This window comes from Drosophila ananassae, chromosome 3L (assembly GCF_017639315.1).
Source record: "Drosophila ananassae strain 14024-0371.13 chromosome 3L, ASM1763931v2, whole genome shotgun sequence".
Classification (NCBI taxonomy): domain Eukaryota; kingdom Metazoa; phylum Arthropoda; class Insecta; order Diptera; family Drosophilidae; genus Drosophila; species Drosophila ananassae.
The window spans coordinates 23,706,742-23,733,666 of NC_057929.1; the positions used below are offsets into that span (position 1 = coordinate 23,706,742).

Here is a 26,925-nt window from a genome sequence, read left to right on the forward strand (position 1 = left end):
TCAGCAACAAGTAATCGGGCCAAGGAGATTTTAGATCTAGTACATGCAGATGTTTGTGGACCTTTCCCAACATTGTCCCTCGGAGGTTCCAAGTATTTTTTGACGTTCATTGACGATAAGTCCAGAAGGATTTTTGTTTACTTCCTGCGTGGGAAGAATGAGGTGCTACCCAAATTCGTCGATTTCAAGAACCTGGTGGAGCGACAGACAGGAAGAAGACTTAAATGCCTGCGGAGTGATAATGGCGGAGAATTTGTCAATAAACAGTTTGACGAATGTCTGAGGCAGCATGGAATCGACAGACAGCTAACAATAGCGTATACTCCCCAGCAAAATGGAGTTGCGGAACGGGCAAATCGTACGCTAGTGGAGATGTCAAGATGCCTTCTGGTCCAGGCGGGACTGGGAGATCAGTTTTGGGCAGAAGCTGTCAACACTTCGGTTTATTTGCGAAACCGCTCCCCTACTAGCGCATTAGAGAGTATGACTCCTATGGAAGCGTGGACGGGTAAGAGACCTTATGTACAACACCTAAAAGTTTTTGGATCTCTTGCAGTTGCTCTGGACAAGGGTCCGAGGAAGGGCAGCAAATTTCAACCTAAAGGCAAAGAGTACATTATGGTTGGGTACTCTGTGGCAGCAAAAGGTTATCGACTATATGATCCATCAACTCGGCAATTGGTCGAGAAACGAGATGTGTTATTTGATGAACATCATGACGTGGCATCCAAGGGTGATGCTGTGACGATCAATCTGGAGGAACTGGAGGAGGCCCACCAGCAGCAGGGACCCGGAGATGCAGAAATCGTTTCTGACTTATCCATCGACGCCGGCAGCTCCGATGAGAGTACAGATCAGTACGAGAGTGCCGAAGAAAAAAGTGAGCATGTCGTGGAGGAGGCACGCAGGGGCCCCGGTCGTCCTAAGATCATTCGGAGTGGAAAACCTGGACGCCCAAAGAAGCAGTACAATATACTAGGCGCCCTTGTTTCGGAAAATGTTCCGATTCCATTAACTTGCAAAGAGGCGCTGAAGAGTAAATATGCAAAGGAGTGGCGTGAAGCCATGGAAAGAGAACATGATTCTCTAGTTGCCAACCAGACTTGGGAAATCACTGATTTACCCAAAAATCAGCGAGCAATTGGATGCAAGTGGGTATTCAACGTGAAGCATGATAAAGATGGCCAAATAGAACGTTTCAAGGCTCGACTGGTAGCAAAAGGATGCTCCCAGCAGTTTGGCGTAAATTACCTAGAAACCTTTTCGCCGGTATGCCGATTGGAGAGTGTGCGCTTTATTATAGCACTGGCGGCTGAGCTCAAGCTACATCTTCATCAAATGGATGTATGCACCGCGTATCTTAACAGTGATCTGAATGAGACGGTCTACATGAAGCAGCCGGAAGGGTACTCAGATGAAACAAATCCTGACAAGGTATTGCTTCTGAAAAGAGCAATATATGGTTTAAAGCAATCCGGAAGGGCCTGGAACGAGAAGCTAAATGGCGTTTTAACTAATATGGGATTCGTTGCCTGTGATAACGAGCCATGTTTGTACAAACATTGTGGAGAAGGTAATCTTGTATTAATCCTTGTATATGTTGACGATATACTTATAGCCAGCCAATCGCACGAGGATTTGCTAAAAATCAAGAGCAGCATCTCACGATCATTCGAGTGCGTTGACAAGGGTCAACTTAACCATTTCCTGGGCATGGAAATCGAACGGGACGGTGATCTTGGAGCAATTACTTTAGGGCACACGCAATATATCAAGGACTTATTGCATACCCATGGGATTGATTTTTGCAAATCGGCGAAGACACCTTTGGATCCTGGTTTTCAAGTAGATTGCACAAGTCCCCAATGCAAAAAGGTGGATCCTACTTCTTATCAGTCCGTAGTAGGAGAGCTTATGTGGCTAGCTCTTACAACAAGGCCAGACATATTGCATTCAGTGTCAAAATTGGCACAACGGAATCAAAACCCGCATGCTGAACACATGGCAGGCGTAAAGCACGTCTTTAGATATCTCTCATCTACGATTGACAAGAAACTACACTACCGACAATGTGGTCAATCGTTCTGTGGATACGTGGACGCGGATTGGGCAGGTGATAGGCTTGACAGGAAGTCCTATACTGGTTATATCTACCTGTTAGCAGGTGGTCCGATTTCTTGGCGTTCGGAAAAGCAGCGAAGTGTGGCGTTGAGCAGTACCGAGGCGGAGTACATGGCACTATCGGCGGCATTTAAGGAGGCGATAGTCATGCGAAGGCTGATTATGGAAATTGGTTGCGGAGACAACGACACCCCGATCGTCGTTTATGGGGATAATCTGAGTGCGCAGGCGCTAACTAAGAATCCCGTTCATCATTCCAGAACAAAGCACATTGATATACGTTATCATTTTGTTAGAGACGTTGTTAAGAAAGGGCAAGTTTTGTTAAAATACAAATGTACAACCGAAATGATAGCAGATATTTTGACAAAAAATCTTCCTAAAACGAAACACGAAGAGCTTACAAATATGTTTAATTTGTTTTGATATTTAGTTTTGTAAACAAGCTTGCATTGAGGAAGGGTGTAGAAAATAAAGTACCCTGTATACTTTGGTATGTTACAATGCACGCTTTTATAGATATAGGAAGGAGAAAGAGATCTTCGAGTAGTTATAATTGTCCCACTCTAAGAAATAGAGAATAAGAAAATATGTATATCAATTTTTCCTCAGTCACAAATAAAGTTCCGAAGCATACACACGGTGTTTTAATTTTGTCGCTTCGAATTCTGCCGCTCAAGAGGTCTTAGTGTCGATAATTTTATTTACCGAGTAGAAGCCCTCACCAGACAAACGCTGGAAGGTAATTTTTCAATTCTAAGCAGCAATGCTAGCCTTCTATTTGAAGGAAAAGCGAGAGTTCTACTGAAGGTACCACAAAAATACCCAGGAATTGCGATGGGACTTTCTTTGTACCGCGCTAAGGCGGCAATTCAGACAGGCGCGGACAGACTTAGATATCCGAGAAGCCATTCGAGATAGGAAGCAGCGGGAAAGGGAAGGATTCGATACGTTCTATGATGCAATAGAGGAGTTAATGGACAACCTGGACATGCCACTAGCCGAAATGGAAGTGGTGGAAATTTTGAAAAGAAATTTAAGGCCAGAGATAAGGCATGAGGTTCTGAATATTCCAGTCCGGTTGGTAGAAAATTTAAGGGCAATATTACGGCGCAGGGAAAGTTTCTTAGAAGACGTCCGAGAATCCCAGGGATATCAGAAGGTGGTACCGTTCCGCAAACAAGTTTCCTAGTTGGTTGAGGAGATGATGGATGCGGAGGAATTCGCAGAAAGCGAAGTGAATGGCGAAGTCTGTGCAATGGCGCTATTATGCTGGAACTGCCGCAAAGAAGGCCATCGACATAAAGAATGTCGAATGAAGAGCAAAGTGTTTTGTTTCGGCTGTGGCGCCCCAAATAGCTACCGCCATACTTGTCCGAATTGTTTAAAAAACGGGAAAGCGAACACTTGACAGCGCGGTTGACAGCAGGCAAGTGTTCTGAAGGACAAGTCGACAAACGGGGACTTGAACTAGTATGTCAAGTTCAGACCTTAGAAAACCCTGCGAGATCACCTACATCTGATCCGATCAAAAAATGTTGGTCAAATCTGGTGGTTCCACAAGTTGCAGGTTTAAAACCGAAAAAGAAAGAAAAAGTGGTGTCTAGAAATGCTAGAAGAATAAGGTCCTATTGGAAAAATGTTAAAACTATAAATACAATTAGGTTCAAAAACAATGATAATCGTCCGTATGCCGAAGGCAGGCTCCTAGATAGGGTAGTGGTTGGTCTATTAGATACGGGGGCGGCTAGTAATGTGATTGGTGGGACATTGGCAGAACAGCTGTTACGAGGTAAAGTTCCGTTCAAAAGAGTAACAACAGTTGCTACCACAGCATATGGTCAAAAATCGGGTGTAGTAGGGAAGCTTCAAACGGCCGTAAAGTACAAGGAAGAAACCAAGAATCTCGAGTTCCATATCATACCATCCCTGAATCAGGATTTGTACTTGAGTATTACGTTCTGGACAGCATTTAGTTTGCTGCCATCTTCCATGCAAATATCAGAAATAGCGTCAAATTCACATAATCTGACGGAGGGTCAGCTATGCAGCTTTAGCGAGGTAATTGGGAAATTTCCTTCGTTTGCCTTGTCGGGATTAGGAAAATCAACTTTTATTTCCCACGAAATCGATGTTGGTGATGCTAAGCCAATCAAACAACGTCACTTTCCAATGTCACCGGCGGTTGAAAAGCTTCTTTACAAAGAAATCGATCGAATGTTGGAAATGGGGGTGATTGAGGAGTCTCAGAGTGCGTGGTCTTCGCCCGTTGTCCTAGTAAAAAAGCCCGGGAAAGTACGGTTGTGTTTAGACAGTCGTAAAGTCAACGCTGTTACCAAAAAGGATGCTTATCCTTTACCCCAAATCGATGGAATTTTCCAAAGGCAATGTATATCTCTAGCCTCGATTTGAAAGATGCCTATTGGCTGATCCCGATGGACCCAAAATCTCGGGATAAGACAACCTTTACAATTCCGGGAAAGCCGTTGTACCAATTCAAGGTGATGCCATTCGGTTTGACTAACACGTCTCAAACCATGACTCGGTTAATAGACAAAGTTATCCCATCTGAGCTTAGGTACGAAGTCTTTGTCTATTTAGACGATCTCTTGGTCGTCTCAGATACATTTGAAACCCACATGGTTCTGAGTGTGGTGGCCCAGAAAATGAAAATAGCTGGACTCACACTAAACGTGGAGAAAAGTAAATTCTGCGTGAGAATGGTAAAATATCTTGGGCATATCGTGGGAGATTATACGAACTGATCCAGAGAAAATATCGGAGAATATCCAGAGAAAATAATATTTAAGATCTCTTCGGCGTTTTCTTGGCATGGTGGGGTGGAATTGCAAATTCCTTAACAACTTCGCATCAGTATTGGCTCCACTTACAGATTTGTTGAAGCCAAGAAAAAAATTCGAAATGGGGGAGAAGGCGTTTTTCCTGCTTAAGGACATGCTTTGCTCCGCCCCAGTGTTACGTAGCGCGGATTTTACCAGACCTTTCTTCGTGCAGTGCGATGCAAGTAAGTCTGGAGTGGGTGGCATGCTGGTGCAAAAGACAGATCAGAGGGACGAGTATCTCACTGCTTTTGTATTAAAAAAATTAAACAAAGCCCAAAGGAATTATTCGGTCACTGAACAAGAGTGTCTCGCGGCCATAATTTGCATCAAGCGTTTCCGGCCGTATATAGAAGGCCACTCAAATGGCACATGAGTCAGACGGATCTTCACTCGCGCCTAGCCCGATGGGCTTTAAAGTTGCAAGGTTTCACGTTCAAAATTGAACACCAAAGTGGGAAAATGAATATTGTACCAGATGCTTTGTCTAGGGTCAATGAGGCTGAACTAGCTGCTGTAAAGGCGAGAGCTTTTAATAGATCTGCAAGCACCGGAATTCCAGTCGGCCAAGTATTTAGAAATTATAGAGAAAATCCAGGCCAATTAGAATCAATTGCCAGATTTGAAAGTGGTAGAGGGACTCGTTTATCGGAGAACAGAACATGCAACAGGAGACCAGATGCATGATATTTTCAATTGGAATTTGGGTTCCCGAGGAGCTAGTTGCCGAGGTTCTAAGAAAGAATCATGACGAGCCTCTTGCTTCTCATGGAGGTATTCACAAGACATTGGAAAGGGCAAGACACATGAGCCAAGGCAGATACAAGCTGTTGGTGGAATCTGTCTTAGGGTATCAAACCCCAAGCCAGATTCTTGGCGAAGGGGCTTTGTAACGCTTGTATCTGTAGAAAGAAAGGTAGTTGGGAAAGGTGTGCCATCTAGGAGACAAGTTTTAAACTAGAAAGGGGCATAGAGAGATTAGGAGAAGTACAACCGGGTAAAATGGCAACTTTCCGTTGGGGGAATTGTCTCTTCGGGCAAAGGCCATGGAGTATTTAGCGCCAAATTTTAGCGTCGGGGCGTTCATTCCCTCATTGCACCTCCTCAGATTCAGTTGAGTGGATTGTTTTACCTAAGTGCGGTGAAGTGTAAAGATCGGCGAACAAGAAGCTTGTGTCCAGGGGCGAAAAGATCTAAAAGGAAAGCCCACCGTTTTTGTAGCCAGTGTTGAATCCGTGGAGGTAAGGAAGTACAGCAGTTAGGAATTCTTGCCAAGTTATCTCTTTCGTGATTTTTAGTGATTGAGGATGGCTAAAACCGATTCCGAGCCTTCAGAAAGGCATATGGAATAAAAGAAAAAAAAAAGAAAAATGGGCCAAACTCGGGTCGAAGTGGGAGTGGGGTTTTACCTAACCTTTGAAAAGAAAAAAAAAAAAGAAAAAAATAATTTCCATGGCCCCATAGTGTATTTCATAATAGAGAATTTTCCTTGTTTTTTTTATTAGTGTTACGGTCCAAAATTTCAGCCACCTCAAGTCCGAGAAAGCGCTTTCGACGATGGATTTACCAATTTTGGGGTGAGTGTGAATGTAAAGTTCTTACATAATACACATTTTAGTCATAAAAAAAAGGTAAATGAGACCAAAAAAAATATAAAGTAGAACAAGGAATATTTCCTAAATATGATGGCCAACTTAAAACTTAAATAAAAAAAAAGGAAAGTTAAAAATAATTTTAAATCCCCTAGTCCAAGTCGCTCGACCTAGTTCGTGGGCAAGTTTTCACTCAAGTTTGAGCGTTTATATGTATTTATATTTTAATATGAAAGGCTCATGCCTAATTTGTCTTTGTTGTTTTGAGAAGCCAATTCCTTTCAATTATCCACACAATTAGATATAGTTGGCATGTACGGTTTAGGGCGAAAGCAAATTTTTTATTAGCAGTAGCAGTATGCACGCAGTTTTTTTTGTTGACAATGAGCAAAAGGCACCTTGGGAGGCGTGGCAAGAACACCACCCCATTAGCTGGCGAGCCAGAGCCGGAAGATTTGTTATATTGCGTGCGGCACCCCTCCCAAATTTGACACCTCGGCTAGGACTTGAACATCGTATCCTATACGGCCTTTAAGCACCGATCCTCATTGTTACATGATCCGTGATGAAAGATATTAGCTCCAATAAGTTGGTAGTGGTGGAGCGGCGCTTCATGAAGCCATGCTAGCACGGAGTTATTATTGAACTAGGTGTTGCGAATTCTGGAGTTTTTCAAAAAGCTTTGGAATTGCTGACAATTTACAGATGCCTCTATAATTTGCACCGTCGGATTTTTTTCCTTTTTTATGCAGCGGAATAATGAAAGATTTTTTCCACATAAGGGGAAAGATCGAAGTTTCCAGCGATAGATTAAATAGTTTAACTAGCGGTTTGCACAGAGCCTCGGCACAGTTCTTCCGAACACAGCCTGGCACTTCATCAGGGCCTGGCGAATACACGGGCTTGACCTTAAGAAGATCCGATTACTAGACTTCGGAATTAGCATGTTTTCTTATTTTTTATTTATTTGATGCCAAATTTTGTATTTAGACACTACATTTTTCAAATATTAGAATTTTAAATACATATTAAAAATATGCTAAATATATGCAATAAAACATGTGGGTCACGTTCGATTTTAAATTTATAAAATCGAATTTTAATAGATTTGCCGAAATAATAACTTCCTTGGAAGCGAGGGGCCTTCCATTGTCAAGAGCAATGGAATTGTGGTGATAAACGCCAAAGCTTTACAAGTAGCTTCCTAGAATATATTATGATTTTCTACTGCAACACAAATTACATATATTTTGCATATTTTTCACATACTTTGCATATTTTGCATATTTTTTGCATATGCATTTTATGCAAATATGCACAAAAAAAAAAAATATGCCGATCCTTTGTAACTATCTATTCATTGAAATGAATTTTGGTGTTTTCAGAATTCAAATAACTTAAACCGTTAAAAATATGCAAATTTCGAGGTCTACCGATAACACATCACTTTGATCGAAACATAGGCAAAATATAAGGTTGGCTGATTGGATATTATAAGTGTAAGGTTGAACTGAACTGCTGCTAGGTGAATAGGTAGTTTGAAAAAACTGTGCAAAGAGATCGGCCGTTGCCTGATCAGTGTTCGCATAAGAGTTCTCAAACGTAAACAGTAGGGAAAAAAAAACATGTTTACGCTTAGTGTTTACAAAGTTATAAAACTGCTTCGGATCCTGTGTTAAAGATTTAAGTGTAGACTTAAGGTCGATTAAGCAATTGTTTTCGATTGAAACCTGAAGAGTGGTATGATATGGATCATCAGGGTTAGAAAGGGCCAAAGTTCTGGAAAGAGTAAATCCATCAGGATCAGAAACGAAACATAAGTCCAACAGGCGACCTTAAGAATTTCTAACGTGGTTAATTTACCCGAGTGACATGTCGAACATGCTCGCAGGGAAGTAGCGGTGGGAGTTAAGCTGTAAAGGAGTTAAGAAAGGTGAATTTTCAACATTTGACCACATAAGTTCTGGGATATTAAAGTCACCCAGAGCTATCAACTGGTCACCATCAGACAGACGGTCGAAAAACAAACGAATAAAGGACAAATGTTGCCAGTATGTTGGTGGTTCGGACGAAGGTGGTATGTAAGAACAGGTAACATACAAAGATTGATCGGACAAAGTGGTTTTAATGCAAAGAAATTCAATGTCACTAAAATCTAGTGATTTTACCTATTCAGAAGCGAAATTGGAGTCTACAGAAATTAACACTTCTCTTCTCCTTCGCAGAGTTCTATCACATCTAAAAATGGGTTTGGTTTTGGTGCCGCCGTAACTAATTCTGCGGCATCAGTACGTACCGGGGGTCCGGACGGTTGGTTACCCTGTTTGGTGACTGTTACGGGGGTTTGAATTATTGGGTCTTGGGTCACTTGAAGCGATGCTTCACAATTGTTCATTAATTCTGAGATATTCGGAAGCCGAATTTTTCTCAGGTCCGGCCCTTGGAGCGGCCAGAGATATAAGCGGCTGCATAGTTGTCGGCTGAACAGGCTGAAGGATAGTCGCCACAAGCTCATCACTAAAAGCGGATTTCTTACGCTTTGGAGACTCGTTTAGTAGTTGAAGACTACTAAACTGTGTATTGAGAGCACAGAGTTGGTCATTGATTTTACGAAAACCACTAATCAACTCTTTGAATCCACTTTTAGTCTGCCTCATGAACGATCCCATTTCGTCCTGAACGACAACCGTCACAGCAAAAGCGGAGACCAGACCTTCGTGAAATAGAATCCGAAACTGTAAAACGTGTAAAACGTATTCACAAAGCCAGCAGTGGATGGTAGGCTGGGAAGTGGAGATTGTCTTATTACAAGACTTCAGCGCACAGACAAGTTAAAATTCCATAATTAATTATTAAAGATTATTAAAAATTAAATAATTTATTTGTTAATATTATTTGTTTTTATTATTGAGAAACATTGAACCACTGTACCAGGGAAACGAAAGGGGGAGATTAAAGAGAGCAGTTAGTGCGAGATAGTGAAATGCAAAGAATAGAGATAAGAATCTCTATTGAGCGAGAGTAGAAGCTATAGTATAGAAGCAACACCGCAAGAGATGAAAAAGCAGGGCAGGGATAGGTTTGGAAGGAAAATTAATCAAATTAATATTTTACCTCCAAATATATCACTGCACACGCAAAGAGATACGGATCTAAAAATTGCAATTTGTTTTATTTTTTTTTATGTGTATATGAATAAAAACTGAATTTTTATGGTAAGCTTATTATAAATTTTATAAAAACGCAGTGCGCACAAAAAAAAACACGTCCGTCCGCTTTAAGATAAAGAGAGGAGGAATAATCTGTACATTTGTAACCAACCAAGGCTTAGAACAAAGAAGGAATAATTGGAAAGAAAGCTATCGGTGTTATTTTTGTACTCGGGCAATCACTTTGAATAAATAAGTTCGGTGGAACGTTCCCATAAACTCTATGAGCTAGACGCGGCAAATCTTAAGAGCATAAAGTAAGAAACAATTTCAATACAAACCGTAGTAGTTTGTAAACCGCCACGAAGGGGAAAGACTGATCACCTTGCGGAGTGCCCCTCCAAACGAATAAATACCTAATGTCGCTCCGGCAGTCTTGTTTACTAGGATCTCCCGTCTTAGGTGGACGGATTGTTAGTATACTCTTAGTCCCGTCAGCGCGTTAGTTATTGATAATGAAAGGATGTTGTTGAATGCGCCTTTTATGTCAAGACTTGATGATCTAACACTGTGCGTTACTATAAAATCATGAATTTCCTCCAATATGGCATAGTCCCTAATTACAATGTCAAATTTTTTGACATTATCTTTTCGCAGACAGAAAAACTAGGCGGGAGAATATTTATTTTGGACTGTAAGAATGTAGTTTAATGTTTAATTTCATATACCTGAAATAATCATTTTTAGAGAAGGCCATGTAGATCACTAGCTATAAAGTTATTTTGCTTCGGGGCTGGGGCCAGAGGCTTAGATATACAATCTTTGCATGATTTCTCTCTCACTTCTTCTCTTTATCTCAAAGCGGACGGACGTGTTTTTTTTGTTGTCATAAAATTTGCTTATTAGATTTGCATAAACAATCGGTAATTATTTCTATTCACTTAAAAAAAATAAAAATATTAAAATATTGCAATTCATAGATCCGTATCGCTTCGCGGGTGCAGTGATATATTTGGAGGTAAAATAATAATTTTATAAATTTTTCTTCCAAACATAGCCCTGCTCTTCTTCTTCATCTCTTTCGGTGTTGCTTCTATTCTACTGCTCCCATTTCTCGCTCAATAGAGATTCTTATCTCCATTCTTTGCATTTTACTAACTCGCACTAACTGCTCTCTTTAATCTCCCCCTTTCGTTTCCCTGGTACAGTGGTACAAGGTTTATCAATATTATTAATAAATTAATTATTGAAATTTTAATAATTTTTAATAACTTAATTGTTTAAAATCTTAATAATTATGGAATTTAAATTGGTCTGTGCATTGAAGTCTTGCAATAAGACAATCTCGTCTTCCCAGCCTACCATCCATTGCTGGCTCTGTGAAAACGTTTTACACGCTAAGTGTGCCGGGTTCACGGCCTCAGTTTCGAATGCAATCTTGCTTAGGTCTGGTCTCCACTTTTGCTGTGACGGTTGTCGTGCTGTTCAGGACGAAATGAGATCGTTCATGAGGCAGACTAAAAGCGGATTCAAGGAGTTGATTAGTGGTTTTCGAAAAATCAATGACCAACTCTGTGCGCTCGATACACAGTTTAGTAGTCTTCAACTACTAAACGAGTCTCCAAAGCGTAAAAAATCCTCTTTTAGTGATGCGCTTGCGGCGAATAATCTTCAGCCTGCTCAGCCGACAACTATGCAGCCGCTTATATCTCTGACCACCCTAAGGGCCGGACCTGAGAAAAATTCGGCTTCCGAATATCTCAGGATTAATGAGCAATGAGCAATGTCGTCTGTGGCATCGCTTCAAGTGATCCCAGACCCAATAATTCAAACCCCTGTAACAGTCACCAAACAGGGCAATCAACCGTCCAGCAATTCTGGTACTTCAATCAATGAAGTACCAGAATTGCTGGATGTGGTTAATTGCTGCAGCAAGCTTGTTAAGTATTTTAAAAAATCTGGACAAACCTGGAACTTAACAAGCACCCTTAAAAGCTACTGTCCAACTCGTTGAATACTATATTTAACCTCTTAAAGTCGGTTGAGCTAAATTGGATGGAAATTTCGCAGATTTTGGCTGATAAAAATGAAATTTCAAGAATCACGGATATAAATTTAATTAATATTAACGGAATAGTCAACCTGCTAGCACCTTTTGAATGTTGCTCCAAAAAGCTAGAGGGTAGTAATTATGCAACATTGCACTTGACTGTTCCACATTTAAATAACTTTAAAAAAATATCCTTACCAAATGAAAATGATATAGAAATAGTTAAAAAATGTAATCTAACGCTTTTAGAGTACTTAGATTCAATAGTTATAGAAAATTTAAAAAAATATCACAACATTGCCCTGTTTTTGTTTCCGCCCACTAATAAATTAACTAAATTCTCAGAATTAGAAAAGCTACAAACTTTTAAAGACGTAGAAGAAATGATGGTTAATATTCATATAAATAGCCCTTTATAGACATTTATAAATAGCATATAAATAGCACAAGAAATCGATAACATATTTGCAGATTATTCAGAACCTATTCATAGCACCAACACTTTCTCATACATTCAGGATGAACTTTAAAAATATAAAAATGTAAATAAAGCGTACAGTCAAGAAATTAGCTGCAAGATACTAGCAGCTCCCTCGAGCAGCGCAGCATTTGCTGTTGCCAAAAATTTAATGCGAAAAACAGTCAAAATTGAAACCACTGAAGACATAGTAAACAAAATAATTTTCCTTCATTTTTATATTAATAACTTAAATATAGATACTTTAATAACATAAAATAATTATTATATATAGTTTAAATTTATATATAAATAATTACTAATTTTTTTGTTTTATAATAAACTAGCTGACCCGGACACGCGTTGCTGTGGCTTTTTCACACAGATGGTATTTATAAAAAAATTAGGTGATCTCAGATTTATTATTTTCATTTAAATTTATAACAAATACAGTATATTACATTAAGTTTAACACCATTCGGTGCACAATGTTTTTTTGTTAACCTGTCTTTACCTAACACAAATAGATTCGACTGTTTCCCAACACGTAAACACGCAACATATAGTTGCCCGGTATTTGGATCATACTGTTTTATATTAAGGTGATATTCATCTTGTCCTTGCCAAAATATCATATTGTAGTGCGTCATATGAGCGGTGTAAATCCGAAATCGTACTGACAGTGTTGTCTCGCCGTGTAATTTTTATAGATCTTTTGTCAACTGGATCACCAACCATGATAACAGCAACCTCATCAACAGTTGGAGCGTTGAATCTACCAGCATGTTCACCTAATGGTACTTTGTCGGCTTTTATGACGATATCAAATCGTCAAATTGTCATTTCGCAGTCGTGGCGAAACTCTTTTGATCAACTGAATTAGTTGATTGCGATCTTTTAAAAAATTTTCCAATAATATCACAATTTCTCTTTCCTCTGCTTGTTCAATAAAATTATGCAGGCACCGAGTCGTCACGCGCTCTTCACAATCGCCCATAAAATAAATTTGAAGAAATTTCGAATTGTTATCAGGCATTGGCATCAGTGAACCGATTATATGGTACACCTGGCCTTGAATTTTGAATGTAGTTTCAAAATTACGTCCATCGGATGCACGATCGGAAATTTTAGTTGCCCCAAATGACGTCATATGCCATATTCAGTGTATTATCTTCAATTTAATTGACACTTCAGTCTAAGTAACATATGACACGCCATCTGATAGAATCATTTCATCAATCATAGAATCATTTGAATTGATTAAAATTGCGACTACAATTTGAGATTTAAACTATCCTATCTCTCAAGTTGGATCGAACTGCACATGGTGTGCGAATTTTATTATAATCGGTTAAGTGGTTTAGGAGTCCATTAAGGACAAACATTGTGACACGAGATTTATATATTAGATACATTTAAAAAGAAAAAACAAATCAATTTTTTAATCGGACATACATACACATGGGAACTATACATATATGTGTGTATATACCAGTCATGAAGTTTCACTCACTGCACTATGGGGAATTTGGCCGATTTCATGGTATTAATAAATAACTTTTAAACTAAGTAAGATTTTTCGAAACGGTTTTTTATTATAGACACCGATAGGAATGTTTTTAGAAAAATGGGCGTGGCTCCGCCCCTTCCCTGACAAAATATTAATTAATAACTTTTTAACTAAGTAAGACATTTTTAAACGGTTTTTTTTATTATTGTTATGGAATACATTAGAAATAGTTTTTGAAAAAATGGGCGTGGTTCCGCCCTCCCTTTCCGAGAAAAAAAAGTTTAATTCATATACAAAAGTTGAAAAGGTGAGGAAAAATTATTGAAACAAATACAATTAAAAAGATTATTGCTATCTGAAAAAATTTAATTTTCATTTAATTTTCTCGACAAAAAGTCAAGAACTAATTCTTTTTGTCTGGAATCGTCCGTCTCCGTGCGCCATACTTCATAGAAGTGCGTTCAAAAACTCGAAGTTACCTGCCAAAAAACGAAAGTACGCAGATTGTGCGGATTTGAGCACATTAAGACAAATTGCGCCTTATTCAGAATTAATAGCTCTACAACTTGCACTTGGACGCACACCAATACACAGACATATATTTTTTGTAAACCTAAGTAAAGTTAAATGTTTTTGCAAAAGAATTACCTTTGAGACCAGTGCGATTGGTGTCCATTAAAAATTTAATTAATAACTTGTTACACTTTCGAGTTTCACACTTTCAAAGTTACCAACAAATAATGCGAATTTGCAATCACGTGCTTTTTGGCTGAAATAGCTGACTTTAACAGTGAATAGCCTTAACAGTGCACTGTTAATTAACATTTTTGATATGGAGTCATATGGAGCCATATGTTTTTAATATGTTTACATAAAAAAAAGCCAAATATTTAAACTTTGAAAGCCAAATATTTAAACTTTGATAAAATGACTAAATACCATGAAATCGGCCAAATTTCCCATAATGCACTGTACAGTAAGTCAACTGCACACCAAAACTTTGTACAGTGCGTTGACTACTGTACACCAATTTTTTTGTCCTCATTAACAGTGGTACAACTATGGAATGAGTGAGACTACTGTCAATCAAAACAGACAATACTACCCTATTCACTCACACCCAAATATACTGTGCACAAAAAATAGTATTGCCCACTTTTAAAATAAGTGATTCATTTGTCGTTTTGGATGCATTCATGCAGAAGTCTAGTTGACATCTTCACGTGCCAGTATATCGCACCAATCAAATTCATAAAATCAGCATTTCGGAAAATACGAATTTTATGAGATTTAAGTGGAGATTTAAAATCAATTAAAGAATTCTAAGAATCCTAAGAGTGGAATAAAATAAATCCTCAGGATTTGAAAGGGGCAACGTACCGAAGAGTAATTCCATTACCAGGGGAGATGTGAGCTATTGTTGCGAGCATAGATCAACAAAAATAGTTCGTTACATCGTCTCTACTGAAACCTTATTTTTAGCTACGAAGTTTGTCCAGTAGGTGCAAAACTTTTTAAATGCGACTGACCTCGGCGAAGAGAAAGATGAGTCTTAATCTCTGTTAATTTTACTTTAGATGAAGTTGCAAGAGTTAAATGATTTGTTGATCGGTCTGAAATGATGAATTTCTATGCGTTAAAATCATTTTGTCTGCTCAATTGTTGTTCTTATATTCCACTGTTTTGCAAACAGTGTACATACAGGCATCACTTGTCTGCTCTTCAGTCCGTTTTTAATTTTATGATCGATAGTGACCTACTTGTGACTCTTGGTATCTGTAATTAACATTGTCTAATAGTAAAAACTGGTCGTTTTTATCTTCTTCAACTCATGGTGTTCTTCAACATGGTGTCTTCAACATGGTGTTCTAACTAAAATTCTGCCGCTTCTTGTAGTGGACTGAAATCAAAAATCGTTGTTTTCCCATTAATATAATGATATTTTCTATGACTCGTAGCAAAATTCATGTAAAATTCATTGAATAATGAACGTTGGAACTAAAAGTTCAAATTTTGCTTATTTTTTTCCGTTTTAACAACGTTAAAAAAATATTAATAAATAATTTGTATACATGATGTTTCTAAAGGGCGTACAAAAAAGCATGCACTGTGTGAGATAGATGTCTTCAAGCCGTTGCCATTCGAAAAATATCGGATCGAAAAATCCATTTACACACATATGTTGCTTTTATTTTTTGAAAAAAAAAAAATAGATTTTTTGGTCCAAAATGAGGGAACCCTTCCTTAATCACCTACAAAAATATCAGATCAGCCATACGCATATAATATGAAATTAATTGTTTCGCCATGCCTTAGAAAAACATGGCTATATCGATTCGACTTTTGATTCTGATATATAATATATATGTATCCTGTTTGGTCATTGAGATTTTTTAATGACGATTTATTTGGTATAACACCCGGTATAACACGAAATTTATTATTTTTAGAACGTTATAATATTGTTTATTTATGGGGTATATGGAATGGAGTGTGACAAAAGCTACAATTTATGATGCGTGTGCACTGATATAAAGGGCAAGAGTGAGCCCTCCTTAGAACATAAGCTGAGCGAAAGCTGGCTAGCTAAATGCTAAAGATAAACCCTGTTGAAGCCGAGCGGCCGAGAAGAGTTGGCTTGCGACCAACAATAGCGTTAAGATTAATAAAGATAATACAAACTTTACATATTAAATTTTAGTGTTCTAATCTATGCCATAGCTGCTGCTTGACCCGAAATATACTTTATGGGGTCAAGGATGATTCATTCTCCCTGTTTTACATTTTCTACACTACAAAACCCTAAAACACTATGATTACCCGGAATAAAAAAGGTCAGCATTATGTTTTGAGTTGAAAGATAAAAAAGTAGATCCTTAAATAAGCGAATAAGTGAATCTCCAAGGAGAAAAATTCCGAACAACAACTCGATGGCGGTCAATTTATTGGGTACTCCTGCTTCTCATGCGATTCATTTGGATACATTTTTAACGCCTAATACATCATCGCCTAATGTTGTTCCTGTGGAAGGGATCCGTTCCCCAAATTGGTCCACCTATTGTCCACCAGGTTCCTGAAGTACCGTCTCCTAGGCAGCTACGAGAAGTTGGGTCGGGTAAAATGATATTTTTTGGAAAAAAAGGGTGCAATCGATTGCCCATCAAATGACCACAAATGACCATCAATATTTTGAAATGACCACCTCCCGTTTGCAAAATATTCAAAAATGAAAATTTTCGAAAAATTTTCGAAAATTTTAACATTTGACTTTTTGAATTTTTTTTTTTTAAATCGAAATAAACCAAAATGACCACCAATGGTCATCTTTTAGAATTTTGAAAAAACTTTTAGTTATTGAAATACTTAAGTGTTCAGTTTAGCTCATTTTTTTCACAGGTAAAACAAAATTTCAAAAAAACTACTGAAATCGTTTGTCAATAGTGTGATAAGCAATGACCATCAATATTTTCAACTGACCTACCTACCCTTTTGAAATTATTTAAAATTGAACATAGTTAAAAATTTTTCAAAAATTTCAAAATCGACTTTTTGAATTTTTTTTTTCAATATCGAAATAAACGCAATTGACCACAAATGGTCATCTTTTAGAATTTTGAAAAAACTTTTAGTTTTTAAAATATTTAAGTTTTTAGTTTTGGTCGTTTTTTGGCAATGTAAAAAAAAAATTTCAAAAAAAAACTACTGAATTCGTTTTCCATTAGTGTGATAAACAATGACCATCTTTTAAAATTTTAAAATAACATTTACTTTTTGAGATACTTGACTCTCATAGTCTTTAAAATAAAGAAATTAAAAATCCAAAAGATGACCATCATGGCCCATAGCCTAAAACATATAAATTAAAAAAAAAAAAAAATTGATTTCCATCATTGCCCATCCCTTAAAACTTAAAAAATTAGCAAAAAACTATATGCCCATCATGGCCCACATCTTAAAACTTACAAATTTTACAAAAAAAACGATGCCCTTCATTGCCCATCCCTTAAAACTTAAAAATTTTACAAAAAAATCTATGCCCATCGTGGCCCACATCTAAAAACTTACAAATTTGGCAAAAAAAACTATGCCCATCACTGCCCATCCCTTGAAACTTAAAAATTTTACAAAAAAAATCATGACCATCATTGCCCATCCCTTGAAACTTAAAAATTTTACAAAAAAAATCATGCCCACCATTGCCCATCTCTTAGAACTTGAAAATTTTACAAAAAAAATCATGCCCACCATTGCCCATCTCTTAGAACTTGAAAATTTTACAAAAAAAATCTATGCTCAGCATGGCCCACATCTTAAAACCTAAAAATTTTACAAAAAAATCTTTGCTCAGAATGGGCAACAGCTTTAAACTTAAAAATTGTACAAATAAATCAATGTATATCGCTTAAAACTTAAAAACTTAAATAATTTGTAGGTTCTTGCAATTTGAACATTGAAAGTATAATATTAAGAAGGTTTATGTTAAGAAAAATACATCATCTAATTAGTATTGCTTAAAAAGTCTAACACGTCTTTCTTGGAAAATTTTCAACATATACCTGTCATGGGGAAATCCAGAAAATGTACAAACACAGGTCATAAAAGAAACAGTTACAGTAGTTTGGGAAAACACTTAAAACAAAAAAAGTTAAAAATCATGCAAAATACTTATGTACATATGTATGTAATACCTATGGTACATTGAACCAGTACACCATAAAGTTTCAATTGCATAATTATGCGGTTTGGAAAAAAGGGATCGGTTTGGGAAATGCATATTACCGCAATTTTTTTTGGGTTTTCCTAACTGGAAACGGCTCAAAACCCAAAGATGTAACCAATCAAGATGTCGCAGATGAGGATATGTCCCAGATTTTCCTTGCTATGCCCTTATGAACTAATAAGAAAAAGCGTCATAAAATATATTTTAGCAGGTCATAAGCCAGCCTGTATATACGAGTGTGATAATTGTTATATAAAATCTTTTTATAAATAATTGTTAATTGTTAAATTATTGTTGTAACATTTTTTATTGGCTTTTATTAAAATTAATCATCTGACTCCGTGTAAAAAATAATGTGAATCTTCATTCTCGTATTTTTTGCCGTACATTTTTTCGCTTGCTTCGTAAAATCATAGTTTATAACCCCATCCTTAACACACTTAGCAGTTCTCTAGACCTTATTTTCTCTAATGTGATATTCTCTGTGACTGTAAATTGGTCTTCACCACTAACGCTTCCTGAGGACTTACACCATCCTACACTATTGGTTTATGTGTTAATTGATGTCCCTAATATTCATGCTAACTATAAGGCTCAGAATCGTACTAAATGTTTCCGAAAAACGGATTACATTGCTCTTCGCAATATCTTTCATCTTTTAACTCTATTGATGCTGCCATTGATTCTTTTTATGATCTAATCCACAACCGCCTTGGTTTAACAAAATGTTTCTTAAGTCTGGATCTTCGTTTCATCAGACAAACTTTTTTTACATTCGCAACCAGTTTATTTTTCTTAATAATCAACTTTATAAGCGTTACATCGCGAATTGTAAGGCAAACTTCTGAAATGAGCCGAGCTCCTTCTATTCGTTTGTCAATATGAAACGTAAATCCAGTTTTTTTCCTCCTTCCCTAACTTATAAAAACATTTCCGATTCTTCAGAACAAGGTATTGCTAATCTCTTTGCTTCATTTTTTCAATCACTCTATTTGTCCGATTCATATGATTTAAATTCTACATATCCTTATAAAATTCCGTATATAAATGTATGTCTAAATTTAATCATCTTGATGTTTCTAATGCTCTTTCAACCTTGTATATCTCATTTTCTGCTGGTCCTGATAATGTCCCGAGCTGCATTTTCAGGCACTGCTCCGATATCCTATGCTACCCTCTTACCATCCTATTCAATATATCTCTGGACCTTTCATGCCATTCCACTTCATAAGAAAGGTTCTAAAATACTTATAGATAGCTACCGCGGTATTGCTAAACTTTCTGCTATTCCCAAGCTGCTCGAGAAATTGGTTACATCGCAACTGCAACATCATTGCAAAAGCATAATTTCCTCCACCCAGCATGGTTTTGTCAAGCATCGTTCTACAACAACCAATCTGCTACAATTCACTTTGATCGTCCACAAAGGTTATCTAAAACAAATGCATACCGATGTAGTTTACAACGATTTTAGCAAAGCTTTCGATTCTGTTAATCATCGTCTCCTTCTACGGAAACTTTATCTTATGGGTTTTCCTCCTAATATCATACAGTGGATGAGTTCATATCTATCGAATCGTACGCAGCGGGTTTTGTTTAAGAACATCATATCTCATGTTATAAAAGTTACATCTGGTGTTCCGCAAGGCAGTTACTTAGGACCTCTTCTGTTTATCCTCTTTGTTAACGACTTAACATACCTAGTGTCGTAAGCTATGCTACTACACTTATGTATGCTGATGATGTCAAACTCTGTTTTTCTTTCTCTGACCACTTCCTCCATAGACATTTGCAATTTGACCTTCATAAAGTCTTCTCGTGATGCTCTAATAATCTCCTCTCACTAAACTGCTTAAAATGTAAGGTTATGAGGTTTAATCGTAGCATTCCACATGTCATCTCGTACTCACTTGGGAATTACTTTTTAGATCGTGTTTCCTTAATGGATTATTCATTGGATTTCTTTTTAACCATAAGCTGTCGTTTAATGAACATATTTATGTAACCCTTAATAAAGCCAGAGGAGTACTTGCGTTTATCAAGCGCTGGTCAAAAGAGTTTGATGATCCATTCACCACTAAAATGTTGTATGTCTCTTTGGTTCGACCGATCCTAGAATACTGTTCATGCGTTTGGAGTCCGCAGTATATGGTTCATCAAAGAAGTATTGAATCAGTGCAAAAGCAGTTTCTTTTATTTGCTTTAAAATATTTAAACTAGGACTCAGATGGTCGCCTTCCGCCATATCGTTGTCGGCTAAAGTTATAAGACCTACCACCGTTGCAGATACGTCATACTTGTGCTGGGGTCGTGCTCCTTCATAAAATCATTCTCGGTCAAGTTGACTCGAAACTTTTAATGGAATAGATACTTTTTCTGTTCCAAACAGGTCAACCAGGTCAATTTGCAGATCTAATTTTGCGGATCATTATCCTTTTCGTGTAATCTGTAAAAATTATAACCTATTGTCACATTTATTTCCTAGATGTAATAAAATATAAATTGATTGTTTTTCTATTAGAACAATTAATTACTCTTAATTATAATTAATTTTAAAAATTTTATAAATAACATTCAATAACAAAATATACTGATTTAAAACAGAACAAATAATATATAGAATATTAAAGTAACTTTTCGACAGGCGATTCACACAGTTAGCAATACCTTAAATGTAAGTATAAACACCAAAACTCTTTTTATTTACTCCATAGATTTTAACATTAAGGAAAGTGGAATAATTAAAAACCTTTCCAAAGATGTAAAGAATATTTCGATAGCTTCAGTGGTTCTGAAGTTCTACATATTTTTAATTTACAAAGGTTTTGGAATTTGGTTAGTTTAAAAATTTTAATTAAAAATTTGTTCAAGAATGTATTTAAAATCCAAAATTGTTTCGTAGTTGTGGGAAACCAAATTGTTTTAACAAATTAACAGATGAGAGGCCTATCCTTATGAGAGTTCCACTATATAATAAATTATCAAAAAATAAAACAAGAAAGGAAAACTAACTTCGAGCGGAGCCGAAGTTGATATACCCTTGCTGTTAAGCAGCAGCTTATATTATTATTTTATATATCGGATCGTATATAGTTGTCCGACCCTTATGAGAATTTCACCATCAAATAAATTTTTTATTAAAAATATTGGAAACAGCCCCAAGAATATTTAAAAATAGCAAGGTTCTGCCATTTCCGATCGTTCAGTTATATGGCAGGTATAGGATATAGTCGGCCGATCCTTATGAAAGATCGGATAAGATTGTCCAAAACGGAGTCCGTAGAAAGTCCTAAGTACTAAGTGTTATCTTTTTAACTTAAAAAATACCAAAGTTATGCCAATTTCGATTTTTCTATGACAGATATAGGATATAGTCGGCCGATCCTTATGAAATTTTGCACATAAGATATTTTGGCCAATTATACCATGTGTGGAAAGTCCCAACCCTCTAACTTAAAAACACCAAATTATGGCATTTTCGATCAATCAGTTATATGGCATCTATAGGATATAGTCGACCAATAGATTTCAAGGTTATTTACATACATGCACAAGCTCGAAAAAAATATTTACCATCATATATACACATCCATGTACATCTATATATATAAAAGAACATCGTGTTTTATGTTACACAACTTATAAATCAAGAACGGAAGAACAGATTTGAGTGAAAATTGGTAGGGAGGTAGCTTAGAGCCAGGAGAAGGACATAGGATACTTTTTGTCCCGTTCGACAGCGTTCCTCCCTTTCCTCCCTGGCCCATACTTTTTTATTTAGGCAGACAGCTAAGAAGAAAATGTCAAATGTCAAAATGTCAGTTACAAACGAAGTCAAATTCATAGTCAGGCTCTCAAATTTAACAACGAACCAAAAAGATTGTGTTGCGCTGAAATCAATATTAAAACTATTTCTATTAAATAAATAATTAACAAGTGGATTGAAGTGAAGTGAAGTTTAATTAATAATGCCGCGACCAAGACGGTCGAATCTTTCCCGACAAAGCCGTAATGCAAGAAGAATACAAAATATTGCATATGAAAGGACTGAAGAAGAACGAGAAATTGCACGTGAACAGCGCCGCAATAGTATGGCTCGACTTCGTGCTTCTCAAATAGATTTCAATTTGCGACGCAGATATTTAGCTGATTTGAATCGAGCTGCGTTTCGATACGATTGCAGCAATGATTACAGCTTGCATCCTAGCGTTTGCATTGGGCAAATGGACGTTGTTTGCGAGTATTGTGGTGCATTAAAGTTTTCCGGAGAAACGCCTGGATTATGCTGCGTTAATGGTAAAGTGAAATTGCCAGTGTTGACTCCGCCACAAGAGCCATTGTATTCATTGCTTTGCGGCGAAACACAAGAATCACGCCACTTTCTTGCAAATACTCGAAAATACAATAGTTGTTTCCAAATGACGTCATTTGGGGCAGACATTATCGAAGAAGGAGGTTTTAATCCGACATTTAAGGTATTTATTTTTGTACTTACATAGAATGTAGTTAAAGAATCTGGTTTTTATTTTGTAGATAGAATCGAGCGGTTTAATATCATTTCCAAATAATTTCTGTAATTTTGTCTCATCAAAAGACGAACTTATCAACAATGTATTTCCAAATATTATTTCTAACTACAAAAATAATGAATGGTTGAGTGAGCGAGCAATTTTAGCGGCTAAGAATAAAGATGTAGATGACCTGAACTACATAATTCAAAATAAGATCATTGGAACAATGCATTCATTCAAATCTATTGACTGCGTCACAAATGAAGATGAAGCCACCAACTATCCAATTGAATTTTTAAACTCTTTGGACGTGCCTGGCTTACCACCGCACAATTTACGCCTAAAGGTTGGCTCCGTAGTAATCATGCTTCGAAACATAAACCAACCAAAACTGTGCAACGGTACGCGTTTGGTGGTTAGTAAATTGATGAACAATGTAATTTACGCTACGATAATGATAGGAAAATTCAAAGGTGAGGAAGTTCTCATTCCGAGGATCCCGATGATCCCAACCGATATGCCGTTTGAATTTAAAAGACTTCAATTTCCGATACGTCTTGCATTTGCCATGACAATCAACAAATCACAAGGCCAATCCTTTAAAGTTTGTGGTTTAAATCTAGAACATTCATGTTTTTCCCATGGTCAATTATACGTGGCATGTTCACGGGTCGGAAGACCATCTGCGTTGTTTGTTTTTGCGCCTGATAATAAAACAAAAAATGTCGTGTATCACAAGGTGCTTAAGTGAAGAGCAACCTATGTACTAAAATACAGAAATAATAATGAATGATTAAGGAGGAGAAACAAAGAATATTGTATACCCACAAGTATTACAGAATTTAATTAATTTGAAAATTATTCTTTTTTGTTTGACTTATTTTTTATGCGTGCAACAACAATATGCCACAGCGAAACGTGGCAGGGTACTGCTAGTATTATATATGTACATATGTATGTGTACGTAACACCAAGCTTCACAGGTGGCTGCACAAAATTGGTAGCTGCACTTATATATATCTTGAGTTATATATATAAATATATCTTGAGTTATATATATATATATCTATATATATCTTATATATATCTGGACTATATCTTGAGTTAACGAATTTTTCCAGATATAAGCGATATATCAAAAGTTGCGTCATCTCAAGGGCTGTCTCCACGTGTAATTTAAATAAGATTAAATGAGACAATTTTGAAAAATATTTATTTTTCTTTAAAAAAAATGTATTTTCAGAAATGTTGGATCGGGCCGATTTTGGTACCAATCGCGTATATAGAGATTACGAATACAAAAATAAAAAATATTCTGGAGACTAAAACGTCTCCACCAGCCCTAATTTAGTGATTCAATATTTTTTTAACCCTAATTTCTTCCAAGCCAAACGACTTTTGGAAAATGTTTTGACAAAAATTATCTAATTAAAAAAATACCTTTCGATTGGTGTATAATTCATCGGATGCGTACAAAAAATGTTTAATTCCTAAGCTATGTTATATGTATGTTGTTCAGTTACCGAGCGTTTTCGGGAGCTATATTCGACGTTCTTAATATTGGATTTAGTAAAAACAAGCACAGTTCAATTTAGAGATATTAATACAATTTATTTAAAATGTTTTGGGTTTATACAAATGATATATGTATGTATATGTAGATGTGACTGCGAGGGGGTGAAGACCAAATTAGAATACAAACGCGGGAGCGCGGCTCAACGCTTGATGCTGCGGAGCGATCGAGAGAGCCCGGGAGAGAGCGAGACAAACGCTAGTGCATGACGGCAGATGCAGGTGGCCGATCGAATGCACGGTGCGTGCGACGCGAACATAAGTATAAAAGAAAGTGACGTCACGAACTCAATAAATTATTGCCGGCCAAACTTCTTTCCGGCGGCTGCTTAACCCGACATAAATATGTTATGTTATATTTTGTTATATGTATAGTGTACTATTATAATTCTGCGTATTTCATATATTGTTTTACATTTCTGTTTTATAAATAAAAAATAATTTTATTACATATATAAATCATAATTTATTATGAACTAAAAAATAAAAATAATTAAATTGACCCTTTTTTCAGGACACTGAATTTGGAATTCTTAAGCTAGAAGGAGGCATTACAGAAATACAACATGAAATTGAGCTACACAAAGATTTGGTTATTGAAAATCACAGAAAAGCTTTATCGTGGGAAACTAAATATAAGCTACTTGAGGAAACAATCCAATGGACAAAGTCGGAACGATCTTTAAATGGGGAAATGGGGCTAATGAAAAGTGAAATACATCGAATGAACATTAGATATAGTCAACTGAAGAAAGCGCAGGAAAAGCTTGTTCATGATTTAGAACATTGCGTAATGCATCGCGAACAAATATTTATTAATGCATCAGTAAAAGAACATGTAAAGACCAAAATAAAAAAATTAAAAAATGTTTCTCAAATACAAGTCAGATTGGATGAAGTTCATAATAGAGCAAAAATAATTCGAAATGAAATAGCATTTTTGTCCGAAAAACGTTTAACAGAGGATATTAATAAAATTGAGCGCATGATTTATATGTTAAGAAGAATTCAATCTGATCTCAATGATATTCTTAAAGATGATTCTAATATTCGGGATAGAATAGATGAAGGTCTTTTAGCAAAACATGCAAACTTAGAACAAATTATAAGAAAACAAACAAGAGCCAAAATATATCGAAAACTTAATCTTGTCAAGTCCCAACAGAAAATGGCCCGTGCTGATATGACCGTTCAACAACTGTTGCAAAAGCAAAATGAACTCAATGTTGTGCTTAAAGAGATAGTTCAAACTCTTATTATAGACTATCCAGATAAAAAATCTTTTTTTATGAAAGTTGTTCATGTACTTAAAGAATAATATTTACCTGTTAAAGTACATATTAGTTATTAAATTCAAAAAAAATTTGGTGTTTTATATGAGTGCAGAAAAACAGTTATATTTGATAGTGCAATAAAAACTGCAAGAATAATTAAACGAAAGTCGGCTTTTATTTAATTTATTTCCTATTATCGAAATTGATACGCTAAGCAAAGATTTTATATTTAATATATTTAGATCAGTGGTCGGCACAAAATACATTGATATGATACCAATGCATTAGTGTTAGAAACGAATAGCCTTGCGTTGGGACCGTTTGGGGCCGTTTGCACCGTTTTATATCAAATTTATTTATTTCTCCAAGCCCGTTTAGGCAAAGATCAGTAAGAAGGTATGTTATAAATATAGTTATACTTATTTATTTCTCCTAAGCCTGTTAATTGAATTAGATTTATCGCGTTTCGAGTTCGATCAAACGTTTATGAAATTTGATATGTAATTCCGTTTGTCATTCATCTGCTCTCATTAGTTACTCTTGGCCGAACTTTATTTGCTCCCAATCATTAAAGTCGGGTTTGTCCGCAATGAGCTTTAAAGATGTCCCAATTAAGTTAATACTTCTAGAGGCACTATGGTGGATTTTTAGGGTAGTTACCAGGTTGTGAATCTGTCTGAAGTCTGTCGTTGAAACCGGTACCATGTGGTCGTCAGTGCACGTCCTTGTCAACGTTCAGTCTGGTCAGCGTAGTTAGCATAGGTCATTATGTTTTGTACGTGTTGTATGAGATTTAAGTGGAGAATTAAAGCCAATTAAAGAATTGTTTATTTGAAGCATCGTAGCCGGTCACAGGAACCACGAAAATTGTGCTGCAGACATATTATCAAGGGGATGGACTACCAACCCTTAGCAACATGTAGGCTAAAATGCTGGAAGTGATCTCCAGACCTGCAGAATCTATTGCATAATATGGCCCACTCGTTCTGGGAAAAGTTGCACGAGACTCATTTCCCTTAACCGGTTAGACTGCGTTCTAGCGGTAACGGCGATCACTGTCAAACACCGGCAATCGGTTGTAGTATGTGGGCAACAGGGCATTCATGCGAAGAGCAGGTCATAAGATGGA

General features: G+C 36.6%; 1 protein-coding gene across 2 annotated transcripts in view; it reads left to right on the plus strand.

The window, feature by feature from the left end:
- LOC26513851 (coiled-coil domain-containing protein 40) overlaps window positions 1–25,957 on the plus strand; it is a 196,951-nt gene extending 170,994 nt beyond the window's left edge. The window contains exon 6 of one of the 2 annotated variants that reach the window (XM_044715377.1): window positions 25,037–25,957. In XM_044715377.1, the coding sequence (XP_044571312.1) occupies window positions 25,037–25,840 (804 nt within the window). In that variant the 3' untranslated portion in view covers window positions 25,841–25,957. The remainder of the gene's footprint in view (window positions 1–25,036) is intronic. The other variant, XM_014904710.3, reaches the window with a different exon arrangement.
- Window positions 25,958–26,925: the final 968 nt, after the last annotated feature.